Source organism: Rhineura floridana, chromosome 9 (assembly GCF_030035675.1).
Source record: "Rhineura floridana isolate rRhiFlo1 chromosome 9, rRhiFlo1.hap2, whole genome shotgun sequence".
NCBI lineage: Eukaryota > Metazoa > Chordata > Lepidosauria > Squamata > Rhineuridae > Rhineura > Rhineura floridana.
Window position 1 is genome coordinate 65,315,253 of NC_084488.1, and position 26,317 is coordinate 65,341,569.

Genomic DNA, 26,317 nt, shown 5'->3' on the forward strand with positions numbered 1-26,317 from the left:
AGTACAGCCAGAGCCGCCCCTAGGCACCGGGAAGCGGGGCAGTTGTCCCTGGCCCCGCGCTTTGGGGGGCCCCACACTTGGTGATCTGCATATATAGAGAAGCTGGGCTGCGGAGGGTTTTTTCTCTCCAACCGTGCAGTGGCCATCTCACCAGTTGCTTCCCAAGCTGATTTTGGGCAGGAAATTTGAATTTCCCGCTCTTGGGGAATCTCCCGCTCTTTGGCTGCATGCTTTTCCCCCTTTCCTGCCTGCCCACTCATCAGCTGTGCAGCGGGTGTGCAGCACTTAGTGAGTTAATTTTAGGTGGGAGGTTTGAATCCCTTGCTCTTCGGCTGCGTGCCTGAGTGTCTTCCCTGTTCTGCTGCCCACTCATGAGCTGTGCAGCGGGTGTGCGGCGCTTAGCGAGCTAATTTTAGGTGGGAGGTTTGAATCCCCTGCTCTTCGGCTGCGTGCCTGAGTGGCTTCCCTGTGCTGCCGCCCGCTCATCAGCTGTGCAGCGGGTTTACAGCGCTTGCCGGCTTATTCTGGGTGGGAGGTTTGAATCTCCCGCTCTTTGGCTGTGTGCCGGACCGTGTTCCGTGTGGTGTCATTTACGTTAGTAAGAAACGATTCGTGTAGTGTAGCGTGAAAATAGTGTATCTAGTACTGTTTGTGTTGAGGGGGAAAAACAGTGCCAAGACAACAGAGGCATGAATTTGATTATAAATAATTGTGCTGCTAGTTCATTTGAGTGTCGACAACTAAAACGTAAGTACCACTGCATCTCCTTTTTTCTTAATTTTTGTTTACGTTGTGATAATTTCATTTTAATTTTGTAGATCTATCTATAATTTATTATTATAGATATTTATAATGAATGCGAGTCGAGATCGAGATAAAAACAGAAAATACGAAAGTGGTGCTCATAAGAGAAAAAAGGCTGAGAAGAAAAAAGAAATAGAAAATCTTCAGAGATGGGCTGCTTAAATTTTTAAAGACTGCAAAAAATGAGGGTGATCAGAATTCTGTGGAGTCGCTTACAGCTTATGAACTCTGAAATTCCACTGAAAACGAAACGTATTCTCGTAATATATCGACTTCGACTAAATCACATGAAATATGTGAAGCATCATGTTCTTCACATAATACAAACTTAATCGATGAACACAGAGAAAATAATGAAGAAAAGTGTGCATATAAAATAAAATCTCTCTCTCTCTAAACATATATATATATATATATAGAGAGAGAAAGAATGTGGGGGGGCAACTATGCTTTTGCCCCAGGCCCCGCACATGCTAAGGGCGGGCCTGAGTACAGCAATCTTTACCTGATGCCGAGTAGTGCTCTTCAGATGGGAAAATAAATGTATTTAAACAGAACACACTCTGGATAGGATTTTTTTTTGCTTATTTTGTTATCATGTTCAAACTTCGGGTTGGGTCCAGACTTACCACTCTGTTCACAAAAGGACCATTCTGTTCCTGGAAGACTTCTTCAATGAACAAAGCAGTAAGTTTGGATCCAAGCCAAGATATGGTTGGAAGGATTATGAGGCTACCACCTTGCTGAATCTTAAAAGGCTGTGCCTCAATGGGCAACCACCTGGGAACCACAAATATACCCTCCAGTGTCCCATTATGGGAGAAAGATGTGACATTAATGTGAAAAAATAGATAAATAAAACACTAACTCTCTGCTCTGAGGCCACTTGAACTACTATTCTGTACTCTTCAGTATTCTGGCAGCTGTGAAAGTTAACTTCAATTCAGGGTACTCAACAGTTTCTTTTTATCACTTCACTGTGCAGTGAAATAACTGTTCTACTTTAGATTATTCTTATTTGGATTTTCATACAGGCTGATAGAGAGCCAGTGTGGTGTAGTAGTTAGAGTGTTGGACAACGACCTGGGAGACCAGGGTTCAAATCCCCACACAGCCATGAAGCTCACTGGGTGACCTTGGGCCAGTCACTGCCTCTCTCACCCTCAGAGGAAGGCAATAGTTAACAACCTCTGAATACTGCTTACCATGAAAACCCTGTTCATAGGCTCACCATAAGTCGGAATCGACTTGAAGGCAGCCCATTTCCATTTTCATAGGCTGATAGCAACAACCTCATAATAAGAATTTTAAAATGTATTCCTTTTTCAGAAGATCATAAATGTAGATTGGACATGCATAATTCTGTCTTCAAACTGAATACAGAGACTGCTGGAATTCAGCATAATCTATAAAATGCTGGGTAAATAAATAATTTAACATTGCTTTGACAAGTATTGCTATCATTATCAAGGAAGCTTACACAGGATTATTGGGTTTTATCCTCACAACCAACAAACAAGATACAGTAGGCTGTGAGCTAATGATTTGTCCAAGGCCACCCAGTGAAACCCAGTCTAACCCCAACACTCATTCCTTTAGATCACACATTAGTTAGTTTAGTTAAATTTCTACATTTCTAGAAAAAGTTCCAAGTTATGGTTATGAAACATGATTATGTCCAACAAACTGAAACATTAACTTAATGCCATCAATAAGATGTGTCAGACCTTTAGTCCTCCGTCATAAGGAGGTCACTTAATGAAAGCTGACTTTTTTGACAGTAGCTTTAAAGTGAAATAAGCTATAGACAGACAAGGCACTGAAATTACTGGAATTTATTTAGAAAAACTAAATAACTAGATCAGTGAGCCTCTCTGAGAGTAGCCATACGCGTACCCTGGACTTCAGGAAAGCTGATTTTAATAAACTCAGAACAATTGTAAGTACCGTTCCACGGCAAGCCACCCTAATGAGAAAAGGAGTCCAAGATGGGTGGGAGTTTCTAAAAAAGGAAATTCTAAAAGTGCAATGGCAAGCAATTCCAACAAGGAAAAAAGGGGGGAAACAGCAGAAGAAGCCAATGTGGCTTCACAAAAAGCTTAGAGATGACCTGAAAAGAAAAAAGGACACATACAGGAAGTGGGAAGAAGGCCAGGCCACAGGCAGGTATCACGGAATTGCCGGGATGGTGTCAGGAAGGCTAAAGCTGAGAATGAGCTGAGGCTAGAGAGGGATGCTAAAAGCAACAAAAAAGCTTTCTTCAGGTATGTCCATAGTAAAAGACAGAGAAAAGAAATGGTGGCACAGCTACTCAATAAGGATGGCAAAATGATAACAGGTGACAAAGAAAAGGCAGAAGTGCTCAATTCCTACTTTGGTTCAGTCTTCTTCCAAAAAAGGGTCTATGACCCTCCCAGGAAACATGAAGTAGAAGGGGGAGGATTGGAACTTGAGATTTATAGACAAATGGTCAATGAATACCTAATCACTTTGAACAAGTTCAATTCTCCAGGGCCCGATAAACTGCATCCTAGAGTATTGAAGGAACTGGCTGAAGAACTCTCAGAACCGCTCTCTATTATCTTTGTGAAATCATGGAGGACTGGTGAAGTGCTGGATGACTGGAGGAGATAATGTTGTCCCTATCTTCAAAAAGGGCAAGAAGGAGGAACTTGGGAACTACAAACCAGTCAGCTTAACATCAATCCCTGGAAAAACTCTGGAGAATATTATAAAGCAGTCAGTCTGTAACCACCTTGAAAGCAATGCAGTGATTACTAGGAGCCAACATGGATTTATGAAGAACAAATCCTGCCAAACTAATCTTATCTCATTTTTTGATCAGGTAACTTCCCTGATAGACTGTGGGAATACTGTGGACATAATATATCTCGACTTCAGCAAAGCTTTTGACAAAGTGCCCCATGATATTCTGATTAGCAAGCTAGCTAAATGTGGGCTGGATGGAACAACTATTAGATGGATCCACAGTTGGCTCCAGAATCGTACTCAAAGAGTGCTTATCAATGGTTCCTTCTTAAACTGGGCAGAAGTAACAAGTGGGGTACCACAGGGCTTGGTCCTGGGCCCAGTGCTCTTCAACATTTTTATTAACGACTTGAATGAGGAGGTACAGAGCACGCTTATCTAATCTGCAGATGATACAAAATTGGGGCACATAGCTAATACCGTGGAAGACAGAAACAAAATTCAAAGGGACCTTGAATGAAATTCAGCAGAGATAAATGCAAAGTTCTACACTTAGGAAAAAGAAACCAAATGCACAGTTATAAGATGGGGGATACTTGGCTCAGCAATACGACATGTGAGAAGGATCTTGGAACTATCATTGATCACAAGCTGAATACAAGCCAACAGTGTGATGTGGCTGCAAAAAAGACAAATGCTATATTAGGCTGCATTAACGGAAATATAGTTTCCAAATCATGTGAATTACTAGTTCCCCTCTATTCAGCACTGGTTAGGCCTCATCGTGAATACTACATCCAGTTCTGGTCTCCGCACTTTAAGAAGGATGCAGACAAACTGGAATAGGTTCAGAGAAGGGCAACAAGGATGATCAGGGGCTGGAAACAAAGCCCTACGAGGAGAGACTGAAAGAATTGGGCATGTTTAGCCCAATGATAGCACTCTTAAGCACATGAAAAGTTTTCACACAGAGGAGGGCCGGGATCTCTTCTCGATCATCCCAGAGTGCAGGACACGGAATAATGGGCTCAAGTTGCAGGAAGCCAGATTTTGACTGGACATCAGAAAAAACTTCCTAACTGTTGGAGCCTTACGACAATGGAACCAATTACCTAGAGAGGTAGTGGGCTCTCCGACACTTGAGGCATTCAAGAGGCAGCTGGACAGCCATCTGTCAGGAATACTTTGCTTTGGATTCCTGCATTGAGCAGGGGGTTGGGTTCAATGGTCTTGTAGGCCCCTTCCAACTCTACTATTCTATGATTCTTACTGATACCAGATACCACATCATGTGAAAATATAATGAAATAATTCACTTTATTAAAAAATCAAAGCAAGGAACAAGGAAAGGTTTCCTTGATATTAAAAATATCTTTTTTTTCACTGATAAACAATTAATAGTTAAATTAGTCCTTATGAGAACTCTGAATTCCAGCATAGCCACTCCCATCTATTTTGTCTAGCTTTTTGATGATCTTGCTTTTCAGTTCCCAGTACTTCCTTGATGACGTGATGCTTCAAGATTTAGAGAGGTTTGCATGCAATCTTTGAACACCACAGAATTATTAACAGTGATTAGATATCAAGTAAAATAATATTTAGCAAGATCATTATGACAAACTGACATGGCATGGAATATAGAATCTCAAGATGACATGCTATCATAACTCCTGAAGAGGCAGCCTGTTAAAACAGAACCATACAGGTGGCAAGTATTTGACAGTAGCATATAATATAAAAGTGCTTTGCCATTCACATAATGTCTAGGGTAATGAAATGAATTCACTTGCTGGTTTCCTCTAGTTTTCTTTGCCAAAGAACACTGTGTTATCAGCACAGATGGAGCATGCATGGTTCTGGAGAGGAGCCTGTTGCAAACTAGCTTCCTTGAATATCAATGAATCCTTGAGAATCAGACCCATACTGTTGTCAAGTGACAGGTCTGGGAGACTCAAAAAAACTGAAATAATCCCAGTTGTCTCATCTGACTGCATGTATTGTCAAGCACTTTGGAGAAGAAGTCTGGAAATATTGCAGTCTTGACTGCTGTAGTGGGGCTGGATGATAGGGAGGTGAAAGGTTTCATCTAAATATCCCTACCTTGGGAAGGTGATGAGGTATAGCCAGAATTGTGGGCTGGGGTAAACTGAAAGTGAAAACTTCACAATAAAGGGTACAGGGACATGGAACTTCTTACAGGATCTCTACCAATCAAAATAAGAAGGGATATTAACATACAAGGCACTTAATATATGTGCAGTGATATCCAACCAGAGAATTTAATTTGAAATAGTTTATTCAAGTACAGTCAGTCCTATATCACCACTCAGCAGGTACCTTTTCTCTGGATATAAAACTACAAGTTAGACCAAGTTCCTTCAATCCATTGTAAGAATTAGTTTATGTGCCATCTTTGATTTCTCCAAAGCAATATCCTGATTTACTCTAACATATTTGAGAGAGAAAACCCTAGAAACTAATACCCTATTTGATTTAATCCTTCCAGGACTTTTCATCCGGTACCTATTACAATAGGTTAAGTATGGAATGGTAAAAGTGGATACAAAAGTGGATATAAAAATAAAAGGCATACCCATCAACAAATTCAGAAGTCTCTGGACCTTTGAACTCACCCCCACAACTCTATACAGTCCTTGGTCATTTATACCTGGTGGGGAGACAAAACCATAAATAAAAGGCATCAGAAATGTAAGCTTTAAAGGCACTATTGAACAATCAGTCTCAAAACAGCATTCATTATCATAACCTTCTGCAAAAAGTATGCAAAACACATATTTATTGTAAAGAGCTCAGCAGGGAGGGGTTTAGGAAAGAGAAACAGAGTAGGAAACAACAGCCTCTAGGCTATTTATTTATTTATTTATTTATTTATTTACACTGCTGTTTTGAGAATTAGTTTCTTCATTTAGAATGAGAGGAATGCATGCCTTCATTTAAAAGTCCTGAAAGGGAACAAATGTAAATTGAGATTTAAATTCTTGGATATGATAAGCTGAGGGACTGTGGCAGCTTTGTCTCTAAACAGGTACATCACTCATACTCATATGTATCACTGACAAGATTTTCAGTTAGATACAACAAAGATGTCCATTTGTTCAATGCCTTTCTCCCTCGGTGGTCCAGGCTATAAAGTACAGTCAATTTGTCCTCAGTTACAGCTTATTACGACGACTAATCCAAAGAATGCTCCTAGGCATAAGGCAGTGGTCTACAACTAGCAGGCGTCAGGTCAAATTTGGCCTTTGAAGGGCTGTTCACCAACTGCTACCTAACACCACAGCCGTGGTTTCCTATAACACAGCTCTGATTGTGTATTGATTTTCTGAATTGCTAACAGAGGCATTAAGAAGAAAGTATGCTGACTCAAGAAACCGGTGACTTCAGTCGATATCACAGTAATAATATAGGCCATGATTACCTGGCACAATAATTTGATCCTGTCTAAAAACCCAATACATTTCTAGAAATGTGGTATCTGATGGCATTAAGTATTTTCCTCAAATACACCTAGTATTAAAACACATTCTCTCTGAATACCCAAACTGAACTTGAATTCTCAACCACAAAAGTGACAAAGGGAAAATGGGGAAAGATATGGGGAGAAGAGAAGGATTTACCAGTAGTAAGAAATAAGAAGTATCTTAATTATAAAGCGCCTATTTTTATGGAAAAGAATATTTTATGTGGGATTTATCTTCCTTTCTCAATTGTTGACAAATTTAGTTGCAGACAATCCATATATGAACAAAAACTCTGAGGCACATTTAAATATTCATCTATAAGTACTGATATCTTCATGAAAACCCATCATAGAGCCCAGCAGGAACTAGCTGGAACGCCTTGTAACTAGGTGAATACATTCAGAAGGCCAGAATAGGACCAAAGTACATTTGCCCCCAATAAGTATTGTTTTAGCACTGATAGATACAATAGGGTGTACTAAAACCACAACCCTCATTTTTCAACCAACAGAAACACCCGCACATTGCGTTAGATACTTTTCATCTAAGTATGCCCAGCATGACCTGCCCACTGAACTATGCAGTCTCTTCTTAGACAAAAGTTTTATAGACACAGAAACCTACATATTTTCGTTCTTTCAACTTTGTCCTTTATATCATATCAGCAGCCCTGAGCAATCCCATTTCATTCCACTTTCTTTGCATGCTCCATTTATTGCAACAACTCTTTGCTCCCTATCGTGTCCTCCTCCATAGTATCCAATACTAAAACATTTTAGCCACACATCTTGTAATGCCGTACAAAGGAATTTATAAAGGAATTTGGGGTAGACCACACAGCCGCTCTGCAAATCTCTGCTAGAGGAGCGTTGGTAGCGAAAGCAGCCATAGTGGCTGCTGACCTAGTTGAGTGCGCTGTTATATTATGAGGCACTGGCAGCTGAAGCAACTCATAGGCCAATGCAATGCAGGCACGCAACCAACGAGATAACGTAGAACTGGGCACCTTTTTCCCCAGAGTACGAGGGTGAAAGGATACAAATAGTGAATCCGTATGTCCTGGATTTGAGACAGGTAGGTCTTGAGGGCCCTCCAGACATCTAGCGAGTGCCAGGCCTTCTCCAGGGGATGGACAGGATCCGGACAGAACGGAGGAAGAACAATGTCCTGGTTACAGTGGAACGCCGAAACGACCTTGGGACGGAAGGAGGGATCGAGACGCAGTACCACTGAGTCCTTATGGAAAATACAGAGATGGCGGGCCAAGTACAGTGCCCCCAACTCTGAGACTCTTCTCGCCGAGGTGATCGCCACGAGGAACAGGACTTTGAAGGACAAAAGTCGTAATGGCACAGATCGAAGGGGCTCAAAGGGAGGCCGTTGCAGGGCTTGCAGGACCTTTGATAAACTCCACGAAGGAAAGCGGTGACAAACTGCTGGCGACAGCAGGGCGGCTCCCTTCAAAAAACGTTTGACGAGTGAGTGTGAGCCCATAGGAATACTAGGAGATGTGACAAAGAGAATAGACGATATGGTGGCAGCGTGGCAACACAAGGTGTTAGGTTTAAGTCCCATCTTCAGGCCTCTATGTAGAAATTGCAGTAACTGTTGAACATTGGCCTGAGATGGTTGTACGTTTTGAGAGTCACACCAGCTAGAGAAGGCAAACCAAGTACTCTGGTAGATACGAGAGGTTGACTGTTTTCAAGACACAAGGATTGTGTTCACAACTTCCTGAGAAAGTCCTGAACAAATCAAATGTCCCCGTTCAAATGCCACGCTGTCAGATTGAGCCATTCAGGGTCCAGATGCCAAATCGGACCCTGAGAGAGGACATCTGGTCTGAGTGGCAACCTCCAAGGGTCAGTCACTGAAAGGGAGAGCAGATCAGAGAACCACGGCCGGCGAGGCCAGTACGGGGCTATCAGGACCAGATGGGCCTTTTCGCGTTGTAGCTTCCTCAGGGTCCTGCTCAGTAGCCATATCGGAGGAAAGGCATATAGGAGGCCTGCTGGCCACTGTGTTGACAGTGCGTCTACCGATTCTGCATTGGTGGAGAAGTAGCGAGGTAGCTGGTAGTTGTGACTGGAGGCAAACAGGTCCACCGAGAGGGTGCCGAACCGTCGTTGGAGAAGACTGAACACCATGGGGTGAAGCTTCCATTCTCCCGGGATCACCTGTTATCTGCTGAGCCAGTCGGCCATAATGTTCAAAACACCACTGAGATGTTCCGCCCTCAGTGAAACCAGGTGTATTTCGGCCCAGTCGAAGAGTTGAGATGATTCCGTGATGTGATGTGTATTATTGTCTTGTGTTAGAACTGTTTTTCATGCTTTTTGGCAATATATTTTTTTCTTTGATTTGGGAAGTCTTAATACACCATTCTAATAATAATTGTATCACTATATTGTATTATTGCATATATACCCTGCCTTTCCTCCAAGGAGCTCAAGATCGTGCGCATGTTTCTCCCCCTATCCATTTTATCCTCATAACAATCCTATGAGGTAGGTTAGGCTGAGAGGCAGTGACTGGCCTGAAGTCACCCAGTGAGCTTCATGGCCAAGTGAGCCTTTGAACCCTCGTCTCCCATGCCTTAGCCCTGTTGGAAATGGGCCAAGAACTCCTGTTTGGGTCTTTTGTTTGTATTCCAGAAGGAAGACAGAATTAGGATCCTTCAGCTGGCTAGACTTGCCCACCTTTACCTGTGCTCTTTTCTACCTAACTTCCTTCCATTGTAAAAATGGAAGTTTGACTTCCTGTGAACTTCTGCTTGATGATGGCAGTGGGGGACATTCTGTTGTAGGGATGACGTGAAATGTTGAAAAAATATACATGATTACCTGGCACAATAATTTGATTCTGTCTAAAAACCTAATAAATTTTGATGAGTATCTGAAGACAGATATATTTTCCCCAAATACACCTAGTATTAAAGCCAAACACAAGCACAAATAAGGGGTTCTCCCAACATCCTTTTCTTTACATAAGGCGGCCGAAGAGACCCCCCAAATTGCATGACAGCCATGTTATTGGGGAAAGCTTTTTTTAGTCCTTCCTTACCATACTGTATTCCAATATAAATGGTCCCCCTAAACCTGTTATTAGCTGCAGATGGTAGAGAAGTCAGATACAATACTGGTGCCTTTATTTTAACAGCTGAAAGACAATTTTCACTGAGAAAAAGTGCATGGTGGTTGACCCCCACAAGTACCACAGACCCAGCATAATTCTGCCCCTTCCCTATTTTTACACCAAGGAAAAGACATTGGGAGAACCTATCACATCTATTCTGGCAGTTAGAGAACGTTGTTCACAAGGTAATTAATTTTTTTAAAATATGCAGATGCTGTACAAAGATGATTTGGTCAACCAATTGCCAACTGTCTTAACGAGACAAGTTAGCAGCAAACGAGCTGCAACAGGATGTGCATTTTTGTTGATTCAGTCACCAGTAGTATTCTTTGGAAACAAGGTATTCCAACATTAAGAAAACAAATTTGTGGCCGTGCATGCAACTCTGTACAAGCCTTGAGGGTTTTAGAAGAAAAAGTAAGAAGAGTCAGACCACCATTCTTTTAGCTTCAACACCACTCCACAATCTGTAGGGCTTCCTTGCTTGCTTGCTAATCAGCCCTTATATGTGATGAAAACCTCCATCTACTAAATTTATCTGTCAGGCTGCTAAAGAAGAGGTGTGGGGCTTGGAAAAAATGTGACAACCCTTACAATTTGTTTGGTGGAGTGTATTTCAAATTTTCCTCCCTATAACAGAAATCATTGAGATCATTTTTACTTTTATGTCCCAAGCACCATTGGCATATCTGAGACATAAGGCTTACATATGAATATTCTAATATTTATTTAAAGCACGGTCAGGGATGATGGGAGTTGTAGTCCATCAACATCTGGGGACCCAAGGTTGAAGAACACTGATTTAGAGGATCAAAACATACCACTGATTCTACAGCTGATCTGCAATTTATTGTTACAAACTGATGTTATTTAAGAAGTTAAATATACTACAAGTATATTTTAAAGAACAAAATTCTTATGATGTGCATCCTCAGTACTCCTGCAGAACCTTTAAAAGGTTTCTATTATTATTCTATTATTCTAGTGCAGAAAAGATCACACATATCTGCAGGATGCACCTTTCTGGAATTTGTCTTCAACTTTCTCACCAATGTAGAAGATATAATAATCTTTTGCTGCAGAAATACAAAGAATGATAGCTCACTGCTGCCATCTACCTTCACAGCAAGCAGCATTAGCAACAAGATGTTTGGCAGAGAGGAACTGAATGCATTCTCAAAGGAGGAAAGAAAAATATACACCAAACATATTAAATATACAACTGTTGTGGATGCAGGTAAGTCTGAATTGTATAAACAGTGCTTCGTACCACTGCCACTATTCACCAAGTTCAAACATAGTGTAAGTCAGTATGGAATCCTTAAAAAGTTGCTCTTCCATCAGATGTTTAGCCACAGTTGTAATTTAACCATATCTGTAGGGCACAACTCCCATCACCCCGATCACTGATCATGCTGGCTGGGGAAGATGGGAGTTCTGGTCCAACAACAACTAGAGGGCACTATGTTGGCTATCTGGGTCACCTAACACAGGAGTCTTTAAATGGTGCTAATGTGTCTTTAAGATGAAATAATGATTTTTTAAAAAGAAAATAAAGAATAAACAGCATTCTGCCTTCTTTTTCACTCTTAGCTCCCCCAGATTACCAGAGAAGGCAAATAGGTACAGTAGATATTTTACAGAACAGTGACATCTGGGCTATACAGTATTACACCATATATTAGATTGTATTTGTTAGCAACCAGGTCCTATTAGTTCCCACAGTTTAAAATTATTTTTAAAACATGAAGATACACAAGAGTAAAGCCATCACCCAGAAATGAAGATAAGGGAAACACATGTTATAGTAGATCAAGAGACTGGGTTCACAGGAAGGTTTAATGAATATTTAAGAAACTCATGCTTCATTTTGCCAGGCACACCCTTCAACAGGCACTGGTGAATATGGATCTCCATGTCTAATTTTTATCCACATTAGGAACTTCCTGACAGTAGTTCTTCAGGGATTCATTTGACCAAGAATAGAAGTATCTTGCTAAGTGAGAATAACTCTTCCCACACCACTAACATTATTAAGAGTGTACAGTGGATAAGGTGTTGGGAGATTCCAAATAAGAGGAGTTTACCTATCTATCTGCTCTAGAACTTAATGATGTGACTTGTTTTCTTACGAAGGATCACAGGATACAGCAGCCTCATGAAAGGTGATGAGACATACAGTGCACATCAAAAAGTGCAGTGAAATAAATTAATCTCACACTGATTCACTGTGTCCAAAGTTTAAGACTATATATTAGGTATCTGAAATATTTCATGCAGATGCAGATCTCAAATTTACTTAATAGCATTTGCATTAAACTTGGCTTTTCTGACCAAATTAAAGCCAGTGCATGCTTTTACAGTCAAAGAGAAAATAAATGAGGTTTTGATCCACAAAATCCAAAAAGTGTGGGATCAACACTTAAATTAGCCTGCTCTTGCCCAATGAGTTACCTAACCAGGCTTGTCAACTCAACATGCCAAAAGGTGTATAGAGATCCTATTTAGTGATTTTACCTCATCCTCAAATCTATACTGGTGGCATGTTGGTAAAAGCTGTGGGAAAGCAGAATAACAAACTCTTTTGAGTTCAAACCAGTTTATTTTCCTATTAGGCAGGAAACCAAACCACCACCACTTTGGAATGACTGTTACATAAGCAACCAATCTGAAATGTGTTTTTATGCAATGCCACATAAAATGTTATTTTAATTAAGCCCAAAATAAATATACATTTTTCTGATGTATGATTGAGGTAAGGGAAAAAGCAATCCAGCTATTGATGCTTACATTCAGTATCTGCCTTTTTGAGTGTTTTGAATACCAGACTTTTCTCCATCTACACCTAACTCATATCCATTACAGCTGAAAAATATAAACCTGGGACAGAGACTCTGTGGAGGCATTTTTTTAGTTGTGCATAGTAGGGCTTTAGAATATGCGCTACAGAAATGCAAGACAATTACGCTTAATCTGTTTTAAGGTCAATGTTTTATATTCACTAGGCTGCTTGAAGAGTATAATTTCCCCCACAAGCACACTTTATTACTATACATGCTCAAAGAAATCAATAAAACTTCTTACTTCACTTATTCCCATAAAGAAAATTACACAGATATTTACCTGGTTTTAGAAAAGACAGCTCCTGAAATAATGTCTGCATGTCTCTTACAGTGTACAAAACTGTTTAAAACTATTAATAGAAACTTTTAAAGTTTAAGAGGCAGCAAAAGGAACCTTAAGCCCACAAAATTTGGCTGACCTAGCTAACCATGCCAAGACCCTGCACTCCCCTGCGATGCAATCCTATCCACATCTGCTTGAAAGTAAGTCCCGCTGTGTTCAATAAGAACATAATAAGAGCCTGCTGGAGCAGGCCAATGGCTCATCTTGTCCAGTATCCTGTCCTCACAGTGGCCAACCAGGTTCTGCTTCCCAGCAACTGGTATTCAGAAGCATACTGCCTCCAACCATGGAGGCAGAGAGAAGCATCATGGCTAGTAGCTATCAATATCCTTATTCAACATTAATTTGTCTAATCCTCTTTTTAAAGCCATCACTGCTTCCTGTGGGAGTGAATTCCATTTAACTATACACTGCATAAAGAAGTACTTTGTCTGTGCAGAATCTTCCAACATTCAGCTTCATTGGATGTCTACAGGTTCTAGTGTTATGGGAGTGGAGAAAAACTTTCTCTATGCCATGCATAACTTTATACACTTCTATCATATTACTTTTATTAGCCTTTTCTCTAAACTAAAAAGCTCCAAATGCTCCAACCTTTCCTCATAAGAACGTTGCTTCATTCCCTTGACCAATGGGGCTTAATGCCTCAAGTTGCACTCCTGTGTTTGCTTACCTGGGAATATCCTAGCCATGAGTGCAGAGGAGTAAATCCCACTGAACTCAATAAGCATGCAAATGATCAGACCCCCATTTCCTTTCCTTTCCCTCTCCTCTCTGAGGTTGAAAGATTCAGAGCAGGGTGGCTTCAAAGAAAAGCTATGGGAGAGAGAAGTGGTTCCCACTGAATGGAAACCACTTTCCTCTCCTTGAGCAAGGCGTTCTCCTACCATTCATTAGCTGATGTGCAGTTGGGTGAGTGCCTTGCTACAGCAAAGGAGCAATTGGGAGCCAGCTTTAAGCTCCAGATTATTCCTTAAAATCCCACCCTTACCTGCCCCACCCCTGATGTCATTCAGGTGTAGGGTGGATGGGCGTGGCTCTTCCCAAATGCCTTATGGGCCTGGCAACCCAAGTCTGGCACATGGTCCAGAGGTTCCACACTGCTGTATGAAGCCAAGGATCCTAAATTTTTGCTCCTGCTCACTAGCAAGGATGAGCAAAAAGGGCACAATCTGCATGTTCGCAGTAAGCCATTAACCATGGTTTACTGTGATGGGCAAACACAGCCACTGGGTAAGCCTTAGGCAAACCACTATATATTCGCTAATAGGCAAAAAAACCTTATGGTTTAACCTGTATCAAACTTTAAAAAGCAGGGAAATTGGGCAGCTATAATGAATGCATCAGGGGAGCAGGAGACCTGATCTCCTCTCTGAGATATTGGACTGCCCTACAAATTTGTCAAAATGCAAACACAATTTGAGTTGGTCTTTCACAGTCCAATCCACTTTTTGTGTAGCTTGGAGGAATTTGGTAACATGTACCTCTGAGAATATGGTGAGTGGTGGCAACACCTGCCATCTCCAAAGATGGAGAATTACATTTTTGTATGTTTGTTGGTGTTCTTCTTACTTTGCTTCTTTTCTGTGTTACTACTGTTTCTACTGAGAATCTAACCTAGAGAATTATATTTCTCTTATCATTCATCCTAGAAATCTGGATCAAATTTATTTTTATTTTTATTTATTTCAAAGCCTTTTTATTGGTCAATGTCATATGATGGTGAAGACAGCCTTTTGCGTTTCAAACTGGAGGTCTATTTCTATTTTGGGCCCATTAACAGTTGAATCTGAAACTGCAGTTTGATGTAAAATCAGACTGCTACTTAAGCAACAACTCTAGCTGTTGGAAAAAACAAACTTGACCTTCCCTAGATGCATGTTTTCAGCCTGCTATGCTTAAACTACTCCACTTAAGGAAAGGTGGGCTTGGTCAATTAAAAACATAGAGCACATCTATCCATCCATCTATCTATCTATCTATCTATATTTATTTATGCTAGAATATATTTCACATCCCACTGTTTCATCTTGTGCAAGCTGAGACACTCCTCATGTCTATTGGAAACTATTCTGCAAAACAGTCAGTGCCATTATTCCACAATTGTTTTTGGAGCTTTCTTTTAGTGATGCAAAGTGCTGCTGTACTTCACATATTCACAGAAACACAAACAAAAGAGAATGATTTGCTACAGGAAACTTCACTAAAAATCAAACATAAAGTGACTATCTGTACTATATCAACTGTTTTAATATTTTGCTTCCTCCCTGCTAAAACAAGATCAGCATAGCACATATCTTGTTTCTGTTCTTTGGGCTGATTGCAGGTGTGAACACTGCGAACAGTATCATTCTTTTTCAGGGTTTCCCCCACCTTTTTGTTCTACAGCAGACACTTGTAGCCTCCCACCCAAATTTAAACCAAAACTGTCCCTGGCCACATCCACACCAGACCTTTATTTCACTTTAGACAGTCATGGCTTCTCCCAAAAAATCCTGGGAAGTGTAGTTAGTGAGGGTGCTGAGAGTTGCTAGGAGATGCTCTGTTCCCTTCACACAGCTTCAATCAGAGCAGCTGACTGTTAAACCACTCTGGCCACTGGAGCTCTGTCAGGGGAATAGGAGTCTCCTCTCTGCACCCTTCACAAACTACACTTCCCAGGAGTCTTTGAGAGAAGCCATGACTGTCTAAAGTGAAATAAAGGTCTGGTGTGGGTGTGGCTCTCTGATTAGCCAAGCCCAGCAGCTTTGAGTTTGGCTTTTAGAACACTGACCTTTGGTTCTTACTAAGCATGCCTGACATTATCACTGAGTTCAATGCCAAATTTCTTAAATTAATTAAAAATCAGTGAGGCATTTTTTAACTTTTAAACTGCAGACGATGAAGGTCAGAGTATGGGGCAAGGTCAGTAATAGGATTACAGGTACTCTGTGAACGTGGCTGATTTTTAATGAATTTCAACAGATTATGAGAACTCTGACAGAAAAAAGTCCAAAAGGGGTCTGGTTTTTTTCCTCTCTTTTTATTATATTTTATTTATTTATTTATTTGATTTATATCCTGCCCTTCCTCCCAGCAGGAGTTACACTTTGAACTCTTGATTCTCTCTGTTTTGTGTATCACTATAAATTTTGTAAGGTTTTGTTTTGAAATGAGCTAATGGGAAACATCAGAATGAGAAGGGGGGTATTTTCAATTCAACATTGCAGAATGAGAAAAATTCATGTTGACTACTGTATACAGCCATTCTCGTGGCTGTATAATCAGTTTTACCTCTTCTTTCTAATTTTGGAGTGTGGAGAAATGCTTTGTATGTGTTTTTGTTAAAAAAATGTTATATGACCTCTGTAACTGCCATGAGGCCTTGTTTTGGTACATTGCCATGTACCATTTTGAGGCCTTGTTGCAACCCATCTTAGCAGTGGTTGCTTGGTGACAGGTTCCGAGAGGTGAGAGACTCAATTGCTTTAAAATTGTATTAGATGTGGCCTGATCAGGTAAATTCTTTCTGATGGGCTGGAGGTTCCAGGCAGTAGAGGGTTAACTGACAGTTGGCAGTTAGAAAGGGTAATTGGAGTTGGTGAGAGTAAGGAGTTGATTGATGAGAGTAGCTGAGGGAAGAACTGAGGTCTGCATATTACTACTACTACTACCACCACCACCACCACCACCCGCCCTTCACTCAAAGGTCCTAGGGTGGGTTACAACACTTTTAAAACACATAGTTAAAAGCAACCTAGACCTATATATACCCAGGGTGTAATTACTAGCTGTCTGGTGAAGATCAGAAGGGGGGCAGTGACTGAGTTAGTCTGATGGCCACCCTGAAGAAAGTTCTTGCCACAGGAAAGTGACACAAGTGGAGGTATAACATTGGCTAAACTGTCCAATAGCTAAGAGCACAACCAGAGGAGCTCTGGCACCACAAAGGCAGATTGGCCCCAGTAGCTGGACTGGGTTGTGGAAAGCAGTGGCTGAGTTGGAGGTTGGCCTGAAGGGAGAGCCAGTTAAAGGATGATGACAGCAACAGTGTCTCTGGAGACTATAGAACCCATCAGCAAGCACCTATAAAGTCCAAAAATAAGCAACCTTATTCCCTTTTGTAAATAATATCACTTTAATAAACCTATATAGTTCAAGATTTATACCAACTCTCAGTGGTTGTGTCATCTCACACCTAAAGTCTTCCATACACAGTACTATGAGGGTTTAAAGAAGTATTCTGTTGAATTCGTGGCAGCGAAAGGGTTACAGAAGCCTGTTTTACTTGAAGTGAGGCTGAGGAACCAGGAGAATCCCTAACATGGACCTAATACTTTATCCTGCATGATTGTTTAAGGATTGTTCCAAGGTAATGTTATTCATATTTATATACATATATTCAATATATTCATATCATATCATATCTAAACTATGAACAATTAGGAAAAATGCTGTAACTTTCCCAAAGCATTCCAATTTGTCATCTTGCACTGTGATGTTTAGTGATGTCTTATTAAAGTGCAATTAAAATTCAGACCTGAAGGGACGATTTATAAAGGGCAGTGTTGCAGAGAAATGCCCTTTCCCTGACATTACTAGAAGCCTCGTTATAACTGTGATTATCAGTCTCATTCTCAGCTCAATCCACGAACCTCTGCAGAAAGCAACTTTGACTGAGTTTGCCATTACCTCTTGTTTCAACAGCACTGATGCATTTTCTCAGAACTGCGAACCCAATTTTATCCAACTGTGCACCTGGAAGAGAAATAGTTTGAAAATATGTCACATCTAATGATATATAATACTTTCCTTACAAAAATGCAAATATTAACTCTACATTTAGTTAAGCCTACTCAAACTTATCACTTACTTTTCTTTGAAATCAATTAAAAAAATGTTGGGGATGGAATTTCAGAACTAATACGTTATGACTCTTTTCACATGTAATACCAACCCATAGTTTGGCTTTTCATGACCAGGCCTCAGGCTCACATCTTCTGCCACCCACTTTTCCCTGACACCATCACACATCACTTCTTTTGTGGCAGATCATAGTTTGCCACCATGATTGAAAACTATGGTTTCCTCTTGTGCTCCAAACCAGAAATGTAATCCATGAGATCGTCACAAAAGAGAAGTGTGGAGGGTGTGAGGGGAGGTGAAAGGAAGGAACCTGGGGTATGCTCTGCAGCATCTGGCTGGCTTTATGATTGAACTGACCCTAAATGTTTTGCTCTCTGTTTACAGTGGAGTGGCATCCAAACGTTTGCATAAATGGAAGCTGCCTGTGCATTCTGCCTTCCTCCTCTTCACTGCAGCTCTCTGTGCCACATCCTAGGCTTCTCCAGAAGATAACCAGACTTTTAGGAGGGGCTTATGGAGCTGCAGTGGGAGAAGTGAGGCAAGAAAGCCCTGTTGTGCCATCAGCTCCTATTTGCACAAACTCAGGATCCAAGACATTATCTTTTGCTGAAAGCAGACAAGTTGTTTCAGACCAAAAACACTAAAGAAGTTTTTGTCTTTACATATTCAAACTTATCTATGCAGGCTCAAAGAAGTTTCTTTTGATTGAAGCTGGAACATTAAGTGGTTTGGTAATTCCAGCCTAAAGGTCTCTTTTTCCGGAAAGTTTATTTTTCCAGTTTATTTTAGTTTTAACATAATTACCGTATAAGACAAGTACTTACTTACTTCCCTTTTCATGTTAGCCCTGTTTAAATTGAGAAACACCTAGCAAAGAGAGAAAGAAAAAAAGATAAGTACATGTAAAGGCAGCAGCTTGTTTTTAGGAGGAAAAAAAAAAGAATCAACATTTTCCCTGCTAAAGATCAAAAGTGGGCTGTTGAGAAGAAAATAGATTTTCCCTGAATCAAAATAGTAGACAGGCCAGTTAACTTGTTAGCCACATCCTGAACTTTCCACGTTTAGAGGATTTTGCCTCAACTGTTAATTTAAAAAAATGCTCAAAAGAATGGAGTCACTCACTGTGAACCTATTGTCCCATATGTGAAAACAGAAAAAATAAGATTCTCAGTTATTGCTCTATAGTTAAATAATAAGGAAAGATTTGAAGCAAAAAAAAATAGCATCTCTATCAACATGAACTGAAGAACGTTTTATTCTCTTGAATTCCTCTTCTCACCACTTTATTACCCTGCTCTCTCATTCCTTCCTTATGCTCACTGCTTTGTCTTTCCTACTGGACCTCAAGTTTTATTTTTCAATTAGGATCCATCTTTCCCAAATGAAGATATCCCAAGTAAAGTGTTTGCACTGCTGTGCTCCACTACTCATCTCCCACAGCTGCCAACATACAAACAGCCCAGAGAACTCCGATTGTGGCACATAGGTGCAGCAGAAACAATTTCTTTCTTTTTTTACTTCACAGACTATTCAGTGGATGCCTGCCTGATTTTCCTAGTTGGGGAAGAAGGGGGCATGAATTTTACATCCAGTTAAATTGGCTATGGGCCTGTGGGGATTGCTTATTTATGCTGTCCCCTTCATTTTCTTTTTTAAAGAGACCCAAGCTTCATACTGATGTGGACCTACTGGCTCAGGAGGAGCCTTTTGCCGCCTATATGATTTTAATTGTTTTTATTGCTTCTTCTTATATTGCATTTTCTTTTATTTCAATTTGGATTCCATAGAATTCAAGCCGAAATACAATATAAGGAATAAAAGAAACAATAAAAATACAATTAAAAATTGATATGAATATTTAACGAGGGCATGTTATGGACCACCTGAATGAAGCTCGCAGACTACTAGTGGTCACAGACCAGTCTGGGATCCCCTTGTATAACGAAACAGGAGGTATAGCTTATGTGATATTACTATTTTGCCATCAAAATAAAGGAACATAATTTTCTACTTACAGCTTCTTTTCCATCTAAAGCTTCAAACCAAAGGTTTCTGTCCTCTTCTGAGGATGCTTGCATGGTAACAGCCATACCAGGTCTATAAAAGCAGAAATGATGGGAAATAATTATTTTTTAAATCTCTAATGAGCATTAATAACCACTTCCAACTGATCTTATCATAGGCACTCGACAAATGTAATGTAATATAGAAGTTGGTTGAAACCATCAAATAACCTTGAAGTTGACATGTAATATGGTGCATTCTTAGGCATATTAAAAAGTATTAAAATCAAGATAAAATGGTCAAACCAAAACAGAGCTGGGCAACAGGCAAAACCAATAGTTTGTAAAATTTGGGTTGTATCCAAACCCTAAACTGTGTTTAATCTTAGCTATGGTTAGTAGAAATAAGTCATATTCATAAACTATGGTTTGAAGATGGCTTGTTTCAACTAAGCATAAGTAAGATTAACTATAGTTTTCTAGGTTGACAGAAGTCAAGAAATCAGAAGAAGGCTAGGACTGAGGAGGGCAGCTATAACAGAACTAGAAAATGTCTTCAAATTCAAAGATGTATCACTGAACACTAACGTCAGGATCATTCAGACATGGTATTCCTGATCTCTATGTATGTATGTGAAAGTTGGACAGTGACAAAAGTGGATAAGAGAAAAATAAACTCATTTGAAATGTGTTGGAGGAGAGCTTTGTGCATACCATGGACTGCAAAAAAGACAAATAACTGGGTGTTATAACAAATTAAAACCAAACTGTCACTAGAAGCTAAAATGATGAAACTGAGGTTATTATACTTTGGACACATCATGAGAAGACATGATTCACTAGAAAAGACAATAATGCTACAAAAAACAGGAGTAGAAAAAGAGGAAGGCCAAACAAGAGATGGATTGATTCCATAAAGGAAGCCACAGACCTGAACTTACAAGATCTGAACAGGGTGGTTCATGACAGATGCTCTTGGAGGTCACTGATTCATAGGATCGCTGTAAGTCATAATCGACTTGAAGGCACGTAACAACAACAACAGACATACAGAATACATCTTACTAGTTGTTTAAAAAGTTACACCGGCTTCCTGTTCATTTCTGAATTCAATTCAGAGTTAAGGTTTTACCTTTAAACATCTTGGGACCAGGTTACTTGAAGGACTACCTGTTCATGCATGAATGTTATCTGGACATTAAGATAGCCTCATTGGCCCTGCTCTTGATCCTGCCCTGTCTGACATGAACTGGGTGGCAACTGTTAAAAGGACTTTCTCTGTTGTAGCACCCAACTTTTAGAATTCCCTTCCCAGTAAGGTCCACCTTGTACCACCTTTTTTACCATCTTTTTATTTGCCCAGGCCTTTTAAGTGTTTATTGCAGTAATGTAGTTTTATGCTGGCATTTTATTTTACAGCTATGTTATGCTGCTCCATGTTTTATTGAGATTTTATATCTTTGTTCTAAACAGCAGCCTAGAGCTTTGTAAATAAATATATAAGCTGCTACAAGAGGAACAAGGTGAAAAGATGAGCAAGCACCCAAGAGTGACACGCTTTCATCTTTTTTGGTGTTATGGGTCAAATCATTCTTCACACAAATGCCTTTCTCTCACCAACAATCACAAAACATAAACACAAAAATTGGAACAAATAACCCACCAGAGATGGTGAGGTGTGGGGGACACAGCTGAGAGCCACATGTCATCAGTGAGCATGGCCAAAGCAAAAGTGGGTGTGCCCTAAGTTGTCATGGCCAAGTTGTTCTTGCTGATGCAGAGAGAGAGGTGGGGAGGGAGAGAGGGAGAGAGAGAGAGAGAGAGAGAGAGAGAGAGAGAGATCCAGCCCCCCCCCGCCTTGTTCCTCAGATCTATCTGATGAGCAGAGGTCAGGAGAACTGCATCCCCAAGGGTGGTGCATCCCCACTGAGGCTGGTGGAGAAGTTGAAACCTCTTTGCCTAGCACAATATGATAATGGGGACCAACATTAATTTATTTAAAAAGGAATCTACCATCAAACTGTTGAGGATTTTGTGAGTGCTGAAAATTGCTTGGAGGCTACAAATGCTCACAGGTGGACTATCACTTCTTTTTTGCTCATTACCAGTCATTTTCTGGTGAACAGCTGTTTTACTTTGGGTATTTGAAAAATTTGGGAGATAACATTAAGTTCCTATATACAGTAAGGCCCCACTCATAAGGCGGGTTACGTTCCGGACCCCCACTGAAAAGCGAACACTGCTGAAAAGTGAAACTCATTGAATAGAATGGCGCGCAACGCCCTAAAACTGCCGTAAAAGCAGAACAAGCGCTGTATGAGTGGGGCTTTAGTCTAATTGAGACCGTCATATTAGGGAAGCGCTGTAAAGAGAAGTGCCGTAAAACAAGGCCCTACTGTAATGCATTTTAATATATACCTGACCAACTTACCGGTCTAATGCTTCCATATCAAAACAGAACCGCCTATCTATAGTATCAGCATTCCTTTTGGTACAGTACTTAAGGAGGAAGACTTCCAACTCACCCTGAAAAAGAATTTATTATATGAGTTTCTTAAACTTTGAGATAGAGGTCATTATTAAAAACGTCAAGAAAAAGTCATAGATCAAATAAGATGTGTTTATTTAACACTGTAATTTCTAGATTCTAAAGTGCATGTGCATTATTTATTCCTGTCATTCAGTTTCCCAATACAAATATCCATCAACACTGCTGAACTCTGAACAAGCTTTTCACACACAATATGCCCCATCAAGTGAGCTTCCAACTTCAGTTCTCTGTAGCTAGCACGGCTGGATAATGTTTTTTAGACTGAGGGCTGCATTCCCTCATGAGCAACCTTCCAGGAAGTGTATGCTAGTGTTGGGTGAGACAGAGGTAGGCAGAGGAGTGGATATGATTCTTACTTCTACACAATAGACCACACAAAATTCAGAGGTTTCTCTACACACACACACACACACACAAAATCTAATTTGTATTAGGAGACCTAGTGTGTGTTTGTTCATTGTGGGGATTTTTGGGAGAGGAATGGGGTCTTGTGTGTGTACTTCTATGTTCTTAAATAAAATATTTTTTTTAAAAAAGTTGTTCCATTAATGCAAGGACTTCTGCCCCCACAACAAAACTTCCCCTGCCTCTCTTCCTTCCCCCCCTGTGAAACCCAAATCTGTTCTGGGGGGGTTCCCTAATGCTGCAGAACAGATTTGAGGAGGCACATAAGGAGGGGAGAGGTAGGGGAAGTTCTGTTGCACAAGTGGAAGTCCTTGTGCTAACAGAATTACTTCACTGGATACAACCCATGGGGTTTGCATCTTGTAAGTCTTAAGGTGAAATGTGGAATGAGGTAGCATTCAAATGAAACTCTATTCAGTGCTATGTCAAGTCTGTCTGTTTTATATTTTCAAATATAAAATCAACCACTGTAAGTTCTTTCTTTCCAGCAGCCCTAAGTGCAACCTGACATCTGCACAGCCCCTAACACAGCCTAATTTGAATGTCTGCTACTTCTCCCATCACACACATACTGTATCTTAAGACCATGACCAAATGCAGACTCCATGGCTTCACCACAAGACAACTTTTTCCTCCCCTCTGCCGCTCTGTTTACCATCTAACAAGATGAAGAGTTCCAGAGACCTTGAGCATTTGCATGCTATTTTGTGACATTTGGCCCGCCTACTAAACGTATTGTCCTAATATGGATTCTGGAATTTGTAACACTTTTACTACAACACATAAAATTTGCAACGAAAGTAAACATGAAGCTAGTAAAAGCTTTTCAGATGAATTTACTTTTTGCATGCCACTGGTTAGTTATTCTCAAACTAAACTTTAAGCCCTTTAGCGTTGATGAAATACTGCAGATAAAATAAGGACATTTTGGGATAACTCTGTTCCTTGCAACCCAACCCTGGAACTTCTCCAGAATTCTTATCACTCCACTATTGTAGCTTACTATACTTAAAACAAAATTGTGGACTACACAGATATAGAGCACATCTTATCTCCCATTCTTTCATTTAGATACAGGGCATGAAGTGCAATGAAATGTGGCATGTACTCACAATCTTCCCTCCCGACCTGTGCTCAAATGGTATCATGGTAAACTTCTTTGTTTCTTTCTTGTACATGCAGTAATGTTTTACCCAGCTGGACCCAAATGGTGCAGGTCCTTCAATAAAACAGTAAAAAATAGCTTTAGAAGTATTTAATATACATAATTCTCCATTAACAGACATTTTTGTGCTGAATCTAATTTGCAGATTTTGTGGTGAATCACGAAGTTCACTAGAAAATCCTATGCCTTATTCTTCACCCATTTGCTATTGGAGAAGGAAATAAAGAAAGTGAATTATGAGAAAAAGTGAGAAAGGCGAATCTGGATAAAAGTGGGTGGAAGCTTGTGAAAGTGGGAGAGCTTGTGATGGGGGTATAGGGGGCTACAGTGGGGAAGAGAAAGTGTTATGCAATCATTGGGTTAGACCCCAAGGGTGCCCTTTTGCATGTGGAAGGCATCTTCTACGATGAGCTTCCGCCGGGCCTTGAAGACCTGGCTCTTCAGGCAGGCTTTTGGGGTGGGTTAGGTTTTTACTGTTATGGTTTTAAATTTTAACGTTTTAATGTATTGTTTTTTATCTTGTACGTCGCCCAGAGCGGCTGGACAACCAGCCAGATGGGCGACTAATACATTTAATAAATAAATAAATAAAAATCTTCTACTCACAAAAGGACATTGTTTTACACCTTGCAATAATACATTGTTTAAAAAATGCATCATATGCAGAACAACTCAAGAAGCTAATTTCTTTCTGCCCACAGTACTTTGGACACAGCCCATTGTTCTGAAACTTTTATAAGACCTGGGTGGGTGGGTGAGCTAGGAGGAGGTGATCTGATCCAGCTTTGTCCAGCTGGATACTCGGTGCAACACCAGCACAGGCTGCAGGGACAGGAGGGAGGAGTTGCTGTGGTCTGCAGAGCTTCCATCTCTGTTACCAGGAAACCATTCTGTCTTGGAGCTGGTGTTGGGCCAAGGAGACAGTAAACTAGGGTTACTGGTGGTGTACCACCCTGATGCTCAGCAGCTTCGCTGACCGAGCTGGTAGGGGCCATCTCAGCTGTGGTATTAGAGGAGCTCAGAATGATAGTCCCGGGTGATTTCAATGTCCATGCTGAGGCTGTTTCTAGTGTTCCAGCTCGGGACTTCATAGCCTCCATGACGACCATGGAGCTGTCTCAAGCTGTCACCAGCCTGTCACATAGGGCAGGCCACACCCTCGACTTGGTTTTTGCTCCAGATGGAGGAAGGGATGGTCTGGAGATGGAGGATGGATGTCACCCCATTATCATGGTCAGACCACTTCCTGGTGAAATTTAGACTTACGGCTCTGATCCTCCCCTGCAGGGGTGGTGGACAGATTAAGATGGCTCGCCCCTGGAGACGAATGAAATCCACAGGATTCCTGAATGCCCTGGGGGAGTTCCCAGTAGATAGAGCAGGTGACCCTGTTGAAGTCCTTGTCACGCTGTGGAACAATGAGATGCATCGGGCTCTTGACACGGTTGCCACTGACCGCCCTCTCCAGCATTGTTCAGCCCAGTTTGCACCTTGGTACACCAGTGAGCTAAGGACAATGAAACAGGCTGGACAACAGCTAGAGCGCAAGTGGTGAAAGACATGCTGGGAGGCTAATCAGACATGAGTAAAACATCATAGCCATGCCTACTATGTGGCGGTGAGGGCGATGAAGAACGCCCACTTCTCTGCCACCATTGCCTCCTCAAGTAGTCATCCAGTGGAGCTTTTCCGTATTGTCAGGGGTCTGTTGATAGCTACTCCAGGAAATGGCGTTTTAGACCCTTTGGAGGGCCACTGTGAATTGTTTGCAAGGCACTTTGAGGGTAAAGTTGCTCACCTATGTAGCAATATTGATGCCCCGTCCACATCTACTGTACACCCCAGTGAGGTGTTCAGTGCAGCATCTGCTGCAATTTCTTGGAATCAGTTTCAGTTGATGCGGCCTGATGACGTGGACAAGCTGCTCACAACGATGCAGCCAGCAACATGTCTTCTCAATCCTTGTCCTTCTTAGCTTATTAAAGCTTGCTGAGGGGGTTTAACAGAGTGGATCCAGGGTGTGGTCAATGCA

At 40.9% G+C, this 26,317-nt stretch overlaps 1 protein-coding gene across 3 annotated transcripts in view; it reads right to left on the bottom strand.

Moving 5' to 3' along the window:
* Nucleotides 1–26,317, bottom strand: part of ARHGAP10 (Rho GTPase activating protein 10) — a 199,236-nt gene that overhangs the window by 96,616 nt on the left and 76,303 nt on the right. For all 3 annotated transcript variants that reach the window (XM_061584721.1, XM_061584720.1, XM_061584719.1), the window contains 6 exons: nt 24,233–24,339; nt 22,596–22,690; nt 20,177–20,258; nt 18,986–19,028; nt 17,988–18,053; nt 6,107–6,181 (listed from right to left, as the gene is read on the bottom strand). In XM_061584721.1, coding sequence (XP_061440705.1) covers nt 6,107–6,181; nt 17,988–18,053; nt 18,986–19,028; nt 20,177–20,258; nt 22,596–22,690; nt 24,233–24,339 — 468 coding nt within the window. The remainder of the gene's footprint in view (nt 1–6,106; nt 6,182–17,987; nt 18,054–18,985; nt 19,029–20,176; nt 20,259–22,595; nt 22,691–24,232; nt 24,340–26,317) is intronic.